The sequence below is a fragment of the Diceros bicornis genome, chromosome 39 (genome assembly GCF_020826845.1).
Source record: "Diceros bicornis minor isolate mBicDic1 chromosome 39, mDicBic1.mat.cur, whole genome shotgun sequence".
Classification (NCBI taxonomy): Eukaryota; Metazoa; Chordata; class Mammalia; order Perissodactyla; family Rhinocerotidae; genus Diceros; species Diceros bicornis.
The window spans coordinates 7,433,966-7,453,081 of record NC_080778.1 but is presented as its reverse complement, the minus strand read 5'-3'; the positions used below and the strand labels follow the sequence as shown (position 1 = coordinate 7,453,081).

At 41.3% G+C, this 19,116-nt stretch overlaps 1 protein-coding gene across 1 annotated transcript in view; it reads left to right on the top strand.

Annotated features, from left to right (window-relative positions):
* The window catches only part of PACRG (parkin coregulated), a 477,474-nt gene extending 459,004 nt beyond the window's left edge, over positions 1-18,470 (top strand). Inside the window, exon 5 of the mRNA XM_058534025.1 lies at positions 18,310-18,470. Coding sequence (XP_058390008.1) covers positions 18,310-18,470 — 161 coding nt within the window. The remainder of the gene's footprint in view (positions 1-18,309) is intronic.
* The last annotated feature ends 646 nt before the right edge of the window (positions 18,471-19,116 follow it).

Genomic DNA, 19,116 nt, shown 5'->3' with positions numbered 1-19,116 from the left:
AGCAGGTTGTAATAGAAATAGCCGAGGCTTTGGCTTTAAATAGGACTGAGACCAAATCCCGTCTCTGACAACTTACTCCTCTGTACAATGGGTGGATCTGGATATGCATGAACACTCCATAAGCTCCTTGAATTGACCCTACTAGGGAAGTGAAAGAAACTGACACTCATCAAGTACTCAATAATTGTCATGCTTTGGGCCAAGTACTGGTTCATTTAATTTTTATAACCACCCTGTGACGAGGCATCGATACTGATATTTTTAATGATGATTATACTAGCAAATACTAATAGCAAACACTGATACCGCACTTACTAGTATATAACAAGTGCTTTACGCAGAGAACCTTGTTTACTCTTCACAGCAACACTAACCAGGTAGGACGGAAGGGTAATCATTGTGTGTCTTTGCCATCACGTTCATCATCATCCCCAACCACACAGAATTGTTTAAGGATTAAGTGAAGGAACATAAATAAAACTCCTGGCCTGTTGCTTGACACCTTGCTCTCCCCTGTACCCTGAAGCCCCGAATGTGTTTCCAGGCCTGTGTGGCACTGACCTGCTCAATCAAAAGTTCTCTTAACAAACTGCAGGCAGGATGCTGTCGTCTGTTACCTCCTGGAAGCAGGAGACCGACTCCTCGGACCCCTCTGGCAGCCAGCGGCCAAGCCATTTTCTCTGGAGCACCTTCCTTGAACACCACAGTCCCTTGAGTTATTGGAAGACTTTTGAGACCCCATTTGGGTGGAATTCCAACTTCGTTCTGCAGGAAATACACACCCCCAAAGTCTTTTCCTTTCCCCAAATTCTGATTTGCCTTCTTAGAGCGCTTAGGTTTGTGAGTCAATTTAGTTCCTTCAAGCAAAAAGCAAGTGCAACAGCACTTAAAGGAATTTAGAATTTTGAGTAGTTTTATTTATCATCAGCTTTTTAGATCAGTAAGGTTTGGGGTCCTTGGTTATGTGGTTTTTTTATAGGATTAATCAATGGTTTGCTGACAGACTCAATCCTGAAGTAATGACTGTAGCAGCACGCTAACTCGTGCATCCCTGCGATGTGGTCCATGCGTTTTATTTTACCTTGGTCTTTTGGATGGGGCAATAATTAGACTTGCCAGTAGCTTTTCAATATGAGAAAAATAACTTTAAATGCTTCACACTGATCTCTATAAACAGCTTGCATTTTATCAGTTTATAACATTATATCTTTAACAGGCTGTAACTACATAAAAGGAAATGAAAAAAGCAAAAGAAATACTCAGATAATTCAGGACTAAATGTCCCATACACTGAAATAGCGATCCAAATAGATATCTTCACCTTAACTAATTGAACGGCAAGTCAGTTATCAATCTGACCTCGCGATAGCTCAGTGCCAATTAGAAACTCAGTCCTTTTGAATGTTTGTTTTTACATTAAAATTTGCTCTCAGTGTAATATGCAACTTTCTTCCCACTACAAAGCTTTGTTTCATTAGTTAAGTTGAAATAATATGTAAAGACTTTTTTTTCCTATTATTCACTAAAAAGGGCATGTAAGTTCGTCATCCGACCTCAAAACAAAATTAACACAACGGTGCTGATTTGTGCCTACAAGAGATATCAGTACACCCACTGAAATGCGTCTCCGACCGGAGGTCATGGTTAAGGTTATTGGCGAGGTTTTACAAGGAGGCTCATGTTGCAGCTGTCTGCACTGTCGCTGGCCTGAAGATAAATAGCAGACTTTAGTTTCCACTGCTACTGGTCTTTTAACCTTCAATAAGAACAAATGCTCCGGCTTAGCTCCGTCTGCATCCTCAAAGTTTATCTCCCAGGACCTGCGAGCCATCTCTGCCTCCCAGCCTTCAGCTTGGGCTCCTGGAGGCGAAGGTCTGGGCTACTTTCATCTTGTGAAGCTCCCCATAAATTAAAAAATGTAGAAATGCCCATACAAGGTTAAATCAATTGCAGTATATCACGAATGGTTACATTTAACAAATTAACACTTTTCACACACAAACCCAAAGAACAATGATTTTCTGTATGGCCTCATTTGTAGTTAATCCAATCTGAAGATAACCCCCCAAGTCTTGACTTAAAGCACCTTGTAAACATGAGGGCTGGACCAAACAGTGTTCAAGGTTGTGCCTGTGACTAGCCTCACGAGTAACTGAGTGTGGTCCTTCATAGGATGATCTAAGAAGCAAACTGATAAGTGCGTGGGAGGCTTTTCATTGATTTTTATAAAATCTGAGCTGGCTGAGAGGGTCAGGGTACAGCAACAGCTCAGGGAAGGGTGGTTCTCGCCTCCCCAGGTCAGGGAGAAGGTTTCATGCCAACAGCTGCAATTCCTCTCAACTCGCAATCACTGCTCATGGCTCAGGCAGGGGGAGGGGTGGACATAGAGGTTGGGGAAGCTCCCAAGGGCCAGACACTGCTTGCTTCTCCCTTATCCCCATTCCCTTCACTTCCCAGCAGAGCCTGGCTGGCCTGGGGCAGAGCAGAGACCCAGGAGCAGCGGGAGAGAGGTGGATGGGACAGAGCACCATGAGGAATGAGCCCTCCCTGCTCCAGCTCCCCACTGAGTTCACAGCACAGACACCACCTCTAGTCCAACAACTCCATGCAGAAGTATACCAAGTCCAGGGTCCACAGGGGCAGGTGTGTGAGAGATGGGCAGGGACAGCGAGGACAACAGCAGGCTCTGGAGGGGAGACAGCAGAATCTTCCTCCCACCCATGGGAGGAGACGATGGGGCGCCTGATACTGCTGTTGGTGGTCATGGCATTTAGCTCCCACCTGATGTCATGGGGCAAACAGGACTGGTCCAGGCTATACTGAATCATGGCCAGTTTGCACAGTCTTCAGACGAGGCCTAAAGTCTAAAATGTGTGAGTCAGAATGATCTATGAGGTCATAGAGGACAGGATGTAAGGAAAGCTTTTTAGAAACTTAATAACTATAAATGTTCATCCCTCTGGAGGTGATAATCAATTAAATTGCTCTAAGTAATTTATTGATTTCCCCCACATTTCCTAACACAATCCCTCAGATTCTTTCAAATCTCAGGGCACTACTGCCTTGGGGACCTTTAGAAGTTACAGCGACTCTTTCAGGCCATCCTTCTGCCCTCTGAAATAGTGCTTATTGAAGCACTCAAAAAAGAAATGAATGCTGGGATGTCTTGTGCACTAGAAAAATCTAACTCCAGAGATCTTGTTCACTCCTTGGCTTCCCAGAATGTTATGAGACTTTGTTTCTTTTATAAAAACAACCAATAGATAAACAGGCAAAGATAAGAACAAATCATTCTCATAAGGAAAAAAAAACCATGTAGCAAAAAAAAAAAAAAAGCATTGGAAAATGTTGACCGTCTTTCGTAATTAGAAAAATGCTAACTAAAGTAAACTTAAAGTAACATTTTACATACACTGAATTAGCAAACAAAATTTTAATTATAGCCCCCAATTCTGTGATAAACAGATAAGCTCATGTGTTGCTGGTAACATTATAATCAGCATAATCTTTCCGAAAATCAATATGGCAATATATATACCAATAATACAAAATGTTCATATTCTTTGAAGCAGTAACTTCACTTGTGAGAATTATTTTAAGGAAATAATAGAACTAAAGAAAAAAAGACTATGCACAAAGACGTTTATTGCATCATTATCTAAAATTGTGAAAATCTGGTAGTAGACTTAATATCCTTAACTAGAGGAGGATGGCTAAGTAATTTACACTCCTTCAACTCCATCGCTACTAAACAGTGACTAAAAATTACACTTATGTGTAGTATATATCAATGTTGAAAAGGATGGATGTCATAACTTGGTGAAATCTTGTGCTCTGATGACAATTTGTTCCCACCTCAAGGCCTTTCTTTGCATTTGCTGTTCTGCACGGTGCCTCCTTCCCAGGCTGCTTGATGCAGAGCTGGCTTTTCTCAGCATTCAAATTCAGCTGAAATCTAATGTTCTCAGGAGACGCTCCAGATCACCCACCCAGGTGGTCCCTCCCAGTCCATCTCTGCCGCTTCACCTATTTTTCTTCCTTGCTGGACATTCTCACTCTCTGAAATACGCTTGTTTCCTCATTGGCTTATTGGTGTATTATCTGCCTCTTCCACCAGAATGTGAGCTCCCTACTTCACCACTCTAGTTCTCCTCTCTATCCTCAGCTACTAGTACACTACACAGTTGATCTTCTTGAAATCACAGAAGTTAGACAATAACATCTGAGTTCAAATTAGAACCTAGTTCCTGATTTCCTCCTTGGATTAATTGCCTCATTCCTCGAATCCTCAAACTGGGAAGCCAGTTTGCAAACAGCTCTGCTCTGGGCACGTGGAAATTGTGCGTGAGCACCAGGCAGGCCGTGCTGGGGAACAAAGAGCCTCTGCTCCACATGTGTCAAGCTGCTCTCTCCCACCATGGGGTGCTACACTGCTCCTGCAGGGACCCATCCCATGGCCCAAGCCCATAGACATGTCAGGTGTGGTCAGCCTCACCAGCTCCCCCTCTACCCTGCAGCCAGGGTATGAGAAAAGAAAGCAGGATACAGATTTGGTGTCGTCCCAGAAGCTAGGAAGGTTGGCTGCCCATCAAAGCTTCCTATGCCAGACTCCCTTGACTCCCGAAGTCCCCACCATTAGAGTTGCTCCTCTGAGCCAAAGGTCTCTACAAACATATAAACAGCCTAGATACAAGGACCACCACATGGCCGATCTTTGAGTGCGAGAACGTAGGTCTTGTCCATAACGGCGTGTGGAGGACCAGCATTCCTCAACAGAGAGAGTGCCAAGAGGCTGGAACTCAGCGGAATGATTTCCTTAGAAGCCTGGATAGTTGAAGGACAGTGGACACCTGGCAGGGGACATTGGAGTAAGAGCAAGAGATCAGACGAGCCCTTGGTCCAGGTCTCCCCATCCACCTCCTGGAGGCTTTTCATTGTCCACACCTAACTCAGCAGGAGCCAGCTTGGTCAGAAGTTCAGCAAGTGGACTTGTTTGCCGGGACATTGGCCCAATTTACTCTGAGCTCCGAGTCTACTCACAAATGCCAAATTTGGGAGCCTGGCCAGGGGCAGGAGTCGTGAGATCCACCACTATTCCGAGGGACCTAGGGCCGTGCTTTGAAGGGTCTAGAAGTGGAAAGAGGGCTTCTTTGGGCTCAGAGGCCAAAGTAGTAACCCATGCAGCGAAGGTGGTAGATGATGGGGTGATTTTAGCTACAATACAAGAAGCAGGGCAGCAAGTTTTCTAAACCCCCCCGTCTCAGTCTTCTTCCTGCAAGCAAAGGGCATGGGCCCCCGGAGACACTGCTTCTGTTTTTCCTTCTGTTTCACTGTCGCTTCAGCACAGCTCTTTAAAATACCTCTTTCTCTCTCTCTTTCAATCAGCTACTTGCTTGATATAAAATGAGAATTATAACACATTGTTATTAGCATGTATTAAGAGCCAATTAGTGCCTCAAAACACAAAATAAGGAAACCCGAATATATATTATTTTGCAAATATTAAGTCCATAGGAATGCTACATAATAAAGACCTTATTGTGGCTTGAGACACAAGTATCAGGTTTGCATTCAAAAACAAAATCCACTTTTCCTGTTGGTTTACCAGGACTGCAACTTCACCTGTCAGCCAACAGAAAAAGGGAACTTAGGAAAACTATTGAGTGTAAGCTTAAGCCATAAATTGTTTGCTTATAAAGTCCTGCAAATAGAGACACAAAATCAGAGACACAAGCAGGGTCTGAGGGACTAGTCCAGACTAGAACAGCAAACTATAGGTGAGTAATGAACATCCCAAAGATGAGGGCTCCTTGTTCACGGTGAGTCATGTGACAATAAACTCGCTCTCCTGCATGACTTGAAGGTAAAGCAGCTCAGGTCTGCTCCTTCTCTGAGACTGTGAAGTGAACCTGTTTTATAAATGATAAAACAAAAAGCTTACTCCATGGTGTCCCGTGGGCTATCCTTCCTGTCCTACCCACAGGAGAGTTAAATTAGGAGCCATCTACTGTGACCTGGGAGCTGGGACACTGACATAATAGTAGCTACAGTAATAATAATTGTTGAAATTTATCAACAGCTTGTTAATTCATAAAGACGTAAGATATATGCTCTCATTTTCCCCCTGCAACTATCCTTACAGGTAGGTGTTATTACACCTGTATCAATCAGAGATTCAGTAACAGGCTGAGGGTCCCAGGGAGCTGGGATGCAAAGCCATCTGTGTTCAAAGAGCCTGTCCACACGGTCTCAGCCCCTTGGGGACACCATTGTTTTATTTCCACACTGCCTTGTCCGGACTCACCTACTCCTCAAATCCTGATTCAGAGAAAAGCAATTGTGTGCACCAAGCTGAGGAATTTTAAGAGATAAAAATGTAACTCAGGCAAATAAATATTCTTTATTCAAAAGTATCAAAAGTCAGCATATTTCTCCTATCAGCATTTCCAACAAACTTTAGTTTCAATTCTTGTGCAAATTCAGTTTTGCTGCTCCGGCAAATTAAATGGCCACATTTTCCTTTTTTCCCCACAATTTAGTTACCTCTCTTTTTTTTTTACCATGTGGCCAAAACTTTGATTATATTTTAGCAGAGCCCTGAACATTTATGAAAATGTTGTTAGCCAAGCTCAAGTATTTTCAGATTGTGTTCTGCATTAACATGCTTGGTGGCATGTGGGTGTCTCTTGCCACATTTAACTCACCAGTGTAGAAGCTGATAAAAGTTGATAGTCAGAGCTCTGAAAGATACTGTGAGGTTATTTTAAACTGAGACAGTCGTAAAAGGCGTGAGGGTTTTAACTCTGTCACTTTCACAGCAGTTAACTCAGTTCAGCCCAGCAGACTGCTTTGATTTGTTCATTAAATATATTATTTTTGCATTAATTGAGACCATTTGATGAGAAAGATTCTCACTTCGTAAAATTTCCAGCTAATTTGAAATCTATTCAAATTTTGCACCTAATAATTCATTTTAGAATTTTCAAAGAGTAGGTAGTTTCGGCAAGCTGAGATAAATCCCAGATAATCAGGGAAACATCTGATCTACAGAAATGGTATAATGTGGTCTTTCATTGTAAGCACCATTAGTGAGTTTATCTATTATTTTCTGCAAGAGAACAAAGAGTACATCAAGGCCATGAAGGTCTTTTACTTTGTGGCTCTGTGCCGCACTGTGCAGGCTTTCATCTAAAATGATTTAACCAAACTGTTATGATGGCGAACACCAGTGTGGACACACAAAGGCTTCTGAGTTCTGAGGTCGTTACATTGATGCAAGTTCTACCAAAGATAATTTGAGAAATATATCTCCCCATAGTTTACTCCACTAGCTGACAATGCTTGTTAGAAATCTGAGATTTCTTTTTCATTTTTGTGCCTCAAATATTTTTTAAAAAAATTAGAGCCGAAAATGGGTTTTATGGTTACTGTTTCCTGGAAATGGAAAACTATGATAACAGCTGTCATTTTGGCTCATTTTAAAAAGTTTTCAGCATCGGTCTAAATTACTAAAATTATTTCCAGTAGGGTTGCATCACTGCTGAAAGCAGCAATCAATATTTCCTTTTCAATTAAAACCATTTAATTAAAATCATTTATTTGGCTATTTCTTGAGCTGACTGAAAGGTACCATGTAGCTATATAAGAAATTATATCAAACAAAATTTGGATATTAAATGGAAACATTATCAAAATTCAGCATTTTCTTCATCTTGGAGGCTGCTAATAAAGTGAATGGGGTAATCTGATTTTTCATTTTGGAAAAATGGAAGTTTTTCCTTCTCAAATTTAAGAGTGATCCAGGTAAACCCCACTTTAAATCAAGGAGGACTTTGGAAAAGGGATGATGCTAACTATCCATGTACTTAAACTCATCTGATCAAGCTTTTCCAAATTCACATAAACACTATTCGATGAATAAGAACTCAGAAATATGTAAATAGTAAATAAAGAATAGGAATTAGGCAAATTGTGAGCACTACATTTAACATACAATTTATTTAGAACTGAATTTGCTTATATCGTATCTGGATTCAGTAAACCCACAAAGTAGTAATTGATTCATTCATTCATCACTTTTACAAGTGTTCAGTTTGTATCTGATGCCAATGAGCCGGGTTTACAATATAAATAGTGTGATCCTGTCCTTCAAGAGGTGGTAAACTATAGGAAAACTAACTAAACATAAACTACTTCCTAAAGGTTCTAGAATGGCATATAACCAGGGAGGGGAGGGATGACTGACCGTTGCTCTAGGAATTCAAAAGAAGGAAAGATGATTGTGGAGTCACCTTCACAGAGAAAGTAAAGCCAAAACTAGCCTTGAAAAAAGGTAAGCTTGAACTTACCAGGAGGGACGGGGGAGCATGTTCCAATGGGGAATTTTAAAGACCTGAATGGAAATCACACACGTTGGGGTTAGTAGGAAATCCAGTCTGAGTGGAGCAGAAGATCTTGTGGGGAAGGAGCAAAATATCAGATTGGCTTCACAAGGCAGAGCAGATCCAGAGGGCCCAGATGGTGGGGAATCTGAATTGGATCCATCATACAACGTGGAGATGTTGGGCATAATCAGGAGAGAACGTGATTAGGAAAATTAATCTGTAAGATAAATTAGGAAGAGGAGAGCTTGAAGATGGAAAGACCAAATCGACTATTAGCTACAGCCCAGGGTGGGCTAGAGACGTAGCCCTAGGTCTGAGTTTATCAGACAGACCCACCACGCACTACACAAAATAGCAAACCGGATAAAGTGAAGGAGAATTCAAAGATGACACTAATCCTCAGAGCCCAGACTCTGGGCTTGTGCTACCAATAAAGTCAACACTTACCTCATGGGGGCCATTTGAGGGCCTCCACACAGCATTAGATTCCATCAAGTACTATTCAGGAATCATAAGAAACAATCTCCTGAAGGAACACTAGAAACTCCATCCTCTTCATGGAGGATAGGAACCTTGAACTTTGATTCATAAGCTTGCCCACATCTGTGGCTTGAACTTGGCTTTTTTTTTTTAAGGATATAGAAAGTCCATTCAGATATCTACAAGATTCCTACTATTTGCCTTCTCACCCTCTTCCTACTATCCTGCCGTTAAAGGTTTTTCCCAGCGCCTCTGGTCTGACTGTACCAGGTGTCCCTCCACAAGTAGCAATGACACCCTGGACGGTGGCTCTCTGACTGCTTTTCTATCTTGCGTACATTAAAACCCTATAATTTCCTCATCTGTAAGATCATGTAACTAATACCAGATCTAGAAATCAATCATAAATGCTCATAAAGATGGGAGGGATGGAATGTGAAATTAATCCTCGAATTTCCCCATATTCCTCACGTATTGTATGGCACTGAAAAAAAGTCCTTGAAATCAGTCAGCCTTGATTTTTGTCTTCCTGCACATACCTCTGTAAAGGATGTCATTATTTCAAGGACTTGTAATGAAGTAAAGATAGCATAATAGTCCGTATCATAAAAATGAAGCTAAGATGAGCAGTTGGTGCCCTGTAAAACATGCATTGATTGGTTGTAGTAAGCAGAGTATCTCCTTCACATTTATTCACCTAGACCCTCTCTCCCAATGGCATTCTCTTCTCTATGGGATTAAAGTTCTTCTATAGTTAGAAAGGCAAAGTTTCTGTCCCCTTGCACACTCTCTGTGTTGACATAGGATGCTTAGACCTCTCTTTCTGGATCTTCCCATCATCCTTCTTGTTGCCCTCCAGCAGACACTTACCACAATTTCTTTTTTTAGTATCCCAGTATCACGTACTGCTTATGTCACTTTACTAAGTTATTTCACCTTTCTAAACCTCAATTTGCTCCTCTGCAGGGGAGCCAATAATAGTATTTAGCTCATAGAGCTATTCTTAGTTTTAAATGACGTTATGTTAGTATTATTATTGTTGTTATTATTGCGCCACTGTGAGACAAGCCAGCAGGGAATAGATTTAGGACAGAGAGCTGGACTTAGAACTCTCTGCTCCTTTTTAGACACAGTCTGCTCATTGAATCATGCTGGCCAAAAAGAAAAGAGATACACTTTCACTTCACAAGCTGGAATTCAGCTTAATTCAACGGCAACTGAATCTATTGTTATGATTATCCAATAGAGGGATAAATTGGTGGATGCACCTATTTTTCTCAGTATAAACTTCAGGTCAAAATAGTCATGAATCAGAGATGAACCTAACTTGCCTTGTAGTCTTGACCAAATCACTGTCCACTGAATATAAAGAAATAAACCCATACATTTGATCTTTATTCTAAGAAATCAAACTCTAGGTAGACTTATTGAAATAGCAGAATGGAATAACTTTTGGTAGTGTGTCAACAAGCAATTTGAGTGTTTGACAGTGATCTCTTTCTTTTTTTTTTTTTTTTTTTTTTTTTTGTGAGGAGATCAGCCCTGAGCTAACATCCGCCAATCCTCCTCTTTTTTTTTGCTGAGGAAGACGGCCCTGGGCTAACATCCGTGCCCATCTTCCTCCACTTTACATGGGACGCCGCCACAGCATGGCTTACCAAGCAGTGCGTCGGTGCGCGCCCGGGATCCGAACCAGCGAACCCTGGGCCGCCGCAGCGGAGCGCGCGCACCCAACCGCTTGCGCCACCGGGCCGGCCCCAGTGATCTCTTTCTTAACTGGAACTGATTATATAAACATTGGTCTTTTGGGTTTTCTTAGAATTTGATTTGAAAACCAAATTTGGTGCTTATGAGATTTGTGTCTTACTTTGAAGAATTCTACAGTTGCTTTATGATCATCTTTTCAGTTGCAATACAATGCATCCATTGAATAACCATCACTTCCAAAAGTGTATTCCAAAGTTATGTTGTGATATTATAAAATGTAATGTTAGGATGGGTAGAAAACAGAGATCACCCAAATTTCATCCCTTCTTCGTACAGGGGAGGTAACTGAGATTCAGGGAAATTAAGTAACCTGTCCATAGTTAAACATCTAGTAAGTTATTGAACATTGCAGCTACTAAGTTATTAAAAAATTATATCGCAAGTTATATGCCTTGAAGTCCAATGTTTTTCCCACAATACCAGTATACGCCAATGTTATCATTGTTAATCTCCTAGAGAAATAAATCTAGTTTGCAGTTGGAAAATGGCAATTGTTTAGAATTTTTCACTGTCTGAGGAAAATTTAAATATTTCATTGACAATTGGGCCAAAATGAATGATAGCTTCAGTTTTACGAGTGACAAGCGCCCCCATTCAGAAGATGAAAACCTTTCCTTGAGCTTTTGGAACCATGATGGCTTAGTAGCCTCCTGCTTTAGTCACCCAGCTCCAGTGTCAAAAAGAGAGGAAGAGAGAGAGACATCCAGCTGGGAATCAAGATCCCGCTTCAAAGCTTTTATCTTCACAGGAAAGAAATCTTGTGAATTTCATTAATGTCAACAAGATCTGAGAAGATGTGAAGTATTTAAGCCCTTGGGCATCTCTAGCATGCCAGATGCTGTGGCTATTATAAGTTTTTGGTTGCAAAACCATCTCAACTTTGATTCACACCCCCCATGAACCAAGGCTTTGGAAATATCCTTTGTATAGTCATACTTAAGGGTATGTTGAAAACCATCACTTTCCAAGAGAAGATGAAGTCAGCCCTGGAAGCAGTGGCTAAGCTTGGGCCAAAAAGAGGAACACCCGGAATTCCGAATGGGGTGACATATGTTATGGCTGAGGAAAAAAAAAGATCAGTCCCCTCACAGTACCATAGCAAAGCTAGAAAAGAAAATGAAAGAAGCATTTGTTTAGGATTCTAAAAGCAGATACTCTCAAAACATCACCCCAGAAGGCTCCTTCTCTTAATGTAGAAAAGTGACTTGGATTCTAGGTTTTCTTCCTCTTTTCCCCTTCTCCTCCATTCCCTCATCTCCAAAAAGGATCAGACTGAAATTCACCATTGTTTCTACTGTAATTTTCCAAACTTTATGGGAGAAAGCCCTTTTATTCCAAAATAGGTAACGCTATTTCTATAAAGTAAATTGAGTCCAAGCTAACCCCAAATAAACATATTTCCAGCAAAACTAATGTTGACAATTTAATCGAGGTCTTGAAATTGAAATTTTCTTAAAAGATGAAATATATCCATGTCTCTCTTTTCTCCCTTTCTTAAGTCAAATTAAAAAGAAAAAAACTCAAGAGCAGCCCTTTCTAAACTCATAAATACGATCAGTTATCTTTTTAATGACATCTTTTTTAATGATGTTATCTCTTTAATAAATCTCTTTTGGAAAATGTTAGGGAATAAAACTCACATTTCTGCTTAAATACCAGTAAGTGCAAACGAGGAATTGCTGTTTGGGTCATTTCAATTTTATAACTGCTAAATCCCCTAAACCCAAAGGGGAAATTTGTTCTGAATTGTCCAACAGAAAATCTGTGATGGTATAATGTCATCAGGAAACAACTTTTATATAACAATAATACTTGCAGTAGGTTCCACCTGCACATACCTGCCAAGACCTGAACCCAGGACCCAAGGGCTTGATTTCCTTCTCCACAGCCATGACATCACTGACAACCAATTGGAAGGAATGCAGCTTTGGCTGTGCCGATGCTGTCAAAGGTTACAGGTCTCGACAGGTAAAACGCCTTTCAGTTGGGCTCTAGAGCTCTTGAAATGTTTTAGTTCAGCATTTGAGAAACCCAAACAAAAGCCTTTTCTGATCCAGAAAGAAGAGATTTGCCTTCTTCCGTTACCATTTTTTTTTTTAATTCCACTCAGTGTTGCTTCAGGGAGACTGTCCAGCCCCAGTGGGCACGCACTATAGGACCAGAGTTCTTGCTGCACGCGGAGCTCACCAGCCATTTCCCCTGGTGACACGGTGTGACAAATGTGCTCTCTGCAAGTCGCTTTCTATCAATGGGTGCTCTCACACTGAGAAAAGCTTCGGGCTGGACTTGGCCTGGATTCATGTTCAAATACCGTGTATGCAAAATGGTCACACATGACAACACACCAGACTACACACACAAATGGCCAGAGAAACAGCGGTAGACCAAGGGAGGGTGTAGCCAAACCATGATGCGTCAGCAGTAATTTATTTCAAAGCCTTGGTTTTATGACTGTAATTTAGCCTTAGGTGCGCTGAGAGAATAGGTCTGCTTGGCTCACTGTCTGGTGCTGCCAAAGGCTACAGGGAATGTTGTTCCATCAGGTTAATCATCTTTTTATTTGTCTGTGGTATTTGCAAATTTCTACAGTTATTTAAAGTGCTATTGTACACTTAAGGGGTAACATGAACCATTGTTGGTGTTGAGCACAGCCAGTTACATCATAAAATGGGAGCTTCCAAAGGTTAGAATTTAGTTTGAAGAAAGACGGGTAACGATAGTCTGGACATCATTTGAGTCATCCCTTATCATTTCCTGATTCACTCAGGTGGTTTCTGAGTTTCCCAAGCTAGTGTTTTCTTTAAGAATGTTTAATTCCTTGGCTTCTAGAAGCCCCCAAGTCATGAGCAATTTCAGGACAACAGGTGGAGGTGGGCACAGGCGCTTTCCTTCCTGTTGACCCACCACCTCTCCATTGCATGATCCTGCTCGTCCCTCTTAGGGGGCAACGCTGCTGCTTCAGCTAGGAGATGTGCAAAACTGACGGAAGCATGTCTTTTCCTGAAATCGTGCCTATTTGTTTTATTAGTCATCAAAGTACAGGTAGATTTCACAAATTATTTCATCTGTTGGTACCAAATGAATAATACTTCAAGTATATTGAAGAAGCAACCCGAAGAAAGCATTTATGTGTTTTGTATTTCCAATGCCTTAAATAAGTCTTTCATTTCCAAATAACTCCTTTGTATATTACTGTTCACATAAGAACATCTACACATTTAACATTTAAGAGTGTTTGCCAAAACATGAGTGTCAGAAAAACCCAAATTTGAATTGAACTCTCCTGAGTCTCCTCATGGCCATCCATACATTCTTGTACCGCTCTTCCTGTCTCTAAGATAAGATGACTCGTGTGTCTGACATGGATAAGAGTTCTCTCAGGACGCAGATTCCAGTGGCGACCCAAGCAGCAAGGGAGACGCCTACTGCACTGAGGCTCCGTGAGGTCAGGGTGCACGAGCCCGGACTTATTTCCATGGCAAGTGTACGTGATGATTGTATCCTACAGGAGGATGGCGAGTTAGGCTTCCACAACTTGATGACAAGCTCCCAAAGGCAAAAGCCTTATTTTCCATATTGCATTACCCTGCAGTGCCTAGTGGAGTGCTCAGTCTACACAGTGAGCATCGTGTCATAATAACTGCTATTGGTGCCACCAGCAAAGTTGCTCTTCAATATGGCAAAGCAATGCTGTCAACGCCAACCTCAGCACCAACTTGGGAAGACCTTGCTTTGGCCACCAAAGTTGTCCTTATTTCTGACTTTGCTTTTGATTTTCTTCTTTTTTCTTGTAATAGTAGTAACTAAAGAAAGGGAAAGAATAAAGCTTCTACACAGTCTAGAAATTGCAAATGTGTTAAGACAATATTTCATCAAAATCCTACATGATACATGTCCGCTGCTGGTCCATGTCCACTGCATAGCAGATATCTGTGTGAAATGTAAATGTGTCTCATGCAACCTCCCTTTGTGGTGGCCCTTGGTGACGCGGTGTTATGGTAGTCACTTCACAGTCACAAGCTGAGTTCATGCACTGGGAAAATTCCATTGCCAAAGGCGAAACTGGGATATACACACTTCCTGCTTCAAACCAAATGGCCTCTAGAAAGAGAAAGCATCCAGGTTAGGATAGTTTAAAAAGGATTAGAAAGAAAAAGAGTATGTGTATGTGTAAACATATTGCCTACATAACCAAAAACAATTTCGACAGTCAGAATCATAGATGCACTTAAAATCATTCCTAACCAAGAACAACTTTCAAGCAGTATTTGCATGCATTCTGCATGCAAGAATCTCTGAGAAACTAAATCTCTTCTTCTCTGCTTGCATATTATCCCTTTAGAAAAGCAAAGTCTGGTTTAAACCTTTGTTATAGTCCTATTTGTTTGGTTATAAATAAAACATATCTTTTCCATCATCAATGTATCTTTCCAGCTGCTGGATATGAAACAGACTCCCAGCTTCCTAAATTGAAATGTCATATTCCTAATCAGAATTGACAATTGTAAATCACCATCTGGCTTTATTTTAAAGCACCTTATTTTCATGAGCATATTTTCCAACAGCGTCATGTGTATTTAAAATGATAAGCTCAAGCTAACCACCTCAAGTTCAGATTCTCAAAGAAACTGACAATAAAGCAGTTTTGAAATAGAGACCACATTGCTCACCTGCCTCTCAACGTGGCCTGACACTAAACTGTGCCCTGTCATCATTACAGCATGCAAAATAAGGGACGTGTGCCTTTTTTGGTCTTTTTTTTCTGCCCCAGTGATACACATTCTGCAACCACAAAATATTCCAACTCCAACTCACTTTTTGAATAAGCAACTTCTATTCTGCTCTGTTCTTTTTATCATTTGGGTTTATACACTGTTGAGAAACAAAAAAGCTACATAATTTACTTACTCCTACAGTTAAATATTTTTTAAAAAGTAAGAATAGGTTATTATTGAAATAAAGTGTTGCTTGTCATTGTAGCATTCTGGAAGGCAGCGGAAAAAACAGGGTGTGTTAAGCTTTCCATTGTGTGCAGACTTTCCAAACCCCCTCTGCCTCCATCAGGAAAATATGTCTGTCCCGTGATCTGTTCAGTTCTTGACCTTTTGACTAATATGCCAACAAAAGGCACCATTTATTAGTGATTAATTTACGTATCTTTGTCCATAAGGAACTGGATCGAGGCTGTCACAACTCAACACCATCACCAATTCTATTTCCCATGTGCCCTCCAGGGGGTTTGTGCCGTGGGCTTGGCTGTCCCATGCAAACATAGGTCACGCCGCCTTCTCCCTAAATCCACCTCTTTCACGACCAGGAGGAATCAGGAATGTCATCTGGGGGAGGAGGCACACAAAGATCAGCCAACGACTCTCGCTGGACATTCTTCACCCCTCCGATGGGAATCCTGGGAAGCTGAAGTTGTTCCTAACAGATACGTTCTCCATTATCCAACTCCCTTGTCACACACGTTATCTCTCCTTGTCCCTCCTGCCCCTTCTCGTGACTCCTTTGTTGCTTTTGTCCTGCCGTCTTTTGGACTTTCTTCCTTAACATCTTTTCTTTATACCTGTAACAAATATCAACCCGCCCCCCGGCAACCCACCCCCACACACATACACACAAGCTTCCTCCCTCTTCTCTCTTAATTCCACCCAAAGACCTTCTCCTGTTGGAAAGTTCCCCCAGTGGATGGAAGTGGACTGATACCACGTTGTCCTCCCTAGTGGACAATCCTGACTGTATCGACTTTCTCCTCAGACCACCCTATACATCTCTAAAAAGAAAAAAATGCCTATTTACTTTAAGTGTGTTTGTCTACATTTTTGTTTTTAAAAAGTTTCTCTTTTGCTCAAAAACAATAGGACAAGAATCCTTTTGTTCAAACATCTTATTTCTTGTTTATTCTCTATAGCTATCACATATGGATATTTTAGACAATCAATTACTCTGTAAATCAAACTTTGATGTGAATCCAGCTTTCCAGGTAATAGTAAAAAGGCTTCTACCATGAGGAAGGAAAAAAACACCTAATTATGATGGCTTTGTGAACCATTTTAAGTTCATTTTTATGAAAAATTGATATGCACTATAGCTGTATCAGTCATCATCTTTTTCTCTTTCTGAAAATTAGTAATATTTCTGCCTGCCTCACCCCCCCCAAAAGAAACTAATCAGAAGAGCAATTCCTTTTCTCTATGTTATAGAAGAGTGACATTTCTCTAATAAGTTTCTAGAAAAATCAAGCAAAAAACTGCTTATCTATGCTGTGTGCGATTGCAATTGTTACTTTCATTACTGATCTAAACCATTACTCAGTCTTTTTTAAAATGTCCAAAATAACTGGGGAAAAAAGATATGAAATACCATTTTCCCCTCTATTATATTCACATTCAAGCAAGATAAACATTTTGGAGCTGTATTTGAAATATGAATAAAATAAATACTTTATCTGGTAAAGTGCACACTTTCAAGTTGCAGCCTGTAGTATCCCATGGCCTGAGCTCTCCTCCTCACCCTCTTGGACCCTCTCAGCCCACCCTGTTACACTTGACTTTCATTATAGATAAGACAGGGGCAATGTCAGCAGAAGCAAAATAACAACTCACTTCCTGGGAGAAAAAATATTGTTGAAGCCCTTGGAAATCTGAGAGTGAACTGCAACCTGAATGTATGTAATGACTATCATTAGAGAAAAAATCATGGAATTTATATACTCTGGGTTGAAGCAAAGGGTCTCCCATTTTTGTCAGACTCCCGTGCACTTGGGTAATTCCTCCAACATCTCACAGGTTGGGTGCAATCAGATATTTCTTATCCAAATGATTTGAGACTGAGTTTGCTGTGGAGTGGTGTACTACTACCTCAGACCTAGGTTCCCAAGGCCACCAAAAGCCAACGTAAGAATTCCTTCCCTCACAGGGTCTGAGAGGCAGCTGCAGTGGTCACTTCTAGGCTCTGTCAGGCCAGTCCTCAGTTGGGTCCTCCAGGTACCCCACTGGGGCTGACCATCTGTCTGGACTCAGAGAGACTCCAAAACTAGCAGTGGCACAAATTCCCTGTGAAACCATAACTAATAGCTATCATCCAAACGTTCATTGATCAATCAGGAGCAGCCACAGCAGGAAAGGCAGTTTCCTCCTAGCCCACCTGCATCCCAGGGATGGAAATAATTTCAGATAACTCAACACTTGGATTAGTGATACTTACAGGAGAAAGAGTTCACCATATATACAAAAGCAACAAAGACACGGGTATGGCCTGAGTCTCTCATTCGGAAGTATATCAATTTTAAATTACCAAGGGCCAACACCCTAATCTGATAATAGACCATTCCTTCTGAGTATGCCGGGTTAGGATTTTGAAGGACTCAAGGTCCAAGAGAACACTCTTTATGTAGTTGTCAGATTTGAGAAAGAGATTCCCTGAGTTGTGATCTGTACTGTAACCATGATTACCTCACTTTTGATTGATTAATCTGTTATTTCTTTAGTTTAGATTAATTTCCATCAGCTCCGATTTGGGATTTTGTACTTTCATATACTCTGCAAGATCACATAAAAATGTTAAATGCTTGTGTCTCCTAACAAGCATTCAGAGAAAATGCCTAGACTGACGTGTAGGACCTTTCGGGAAACTGCAAAGAAATAACGGGCCTCTTTGTGTTTGCATGAACCAGTGAACTCCGGAGACGGCATCGACTACAGCCAGCAGAAGAGGGAGAACATCGGAGACCTGATCCAGGAGACGCTGGAAGCCTTTGAGCGCTACGGAGGAGAAGATGCCTTCATCAACATTAAGTACATGGTCCCCACCTATGAGTCGTGCTTGCTAAACTAACGGTGGGAACAGCTGGGAGCAGAGGAAGGCTTCCCTCAGTGTTCTGATCATCTGTCCCTGCTGCTTTCAGCATCTCATTATTTATGACTTCGACAGCTTTCTTTTCTACAGCTGCTAAAATAGTGGCTTGTGGGCCATGGGACTGTTAGCCCTATTGAGAGCAAGGCTTTCCAATACATAAATAGTGCCTGTTTCTTAGATTACAATAGTGTACTGTGCTTATTTGTTCTAAGAGAAGAATTGCTTCTTTATACAGCTCACACAGAAGCAGGAGTCCGAGTTAAACCTTCAGTTGTATAGACAATAAAACTATAATTTTCATACGCAATTCAGCAATTGCTGTTCTGTGTCTGCCTGCCCGGAGGGTGATGTCAGAGGTTGTAAGGGAAGAGTTGATGCTGACTGCTTAATAGGTGTTTGTCATGGATGAGAAACACCAGTTCAGCAGCACCTATCTCGCAGCGGGCCCAACAGTGTGCCGTGACAGTCAATGAAACTGGGGAATCTATACTCCAATTGCAGAAGGACAGTGTTGCAGTCCATTAGGAACCTCGGCTATAACCGTAATCGATGCTTCTAGCCCACTAGTGATGTGGGCTCACGGGGACCTTCCAGTTCACCTTTGGGTGGGGCAGGGGTAGGGGAA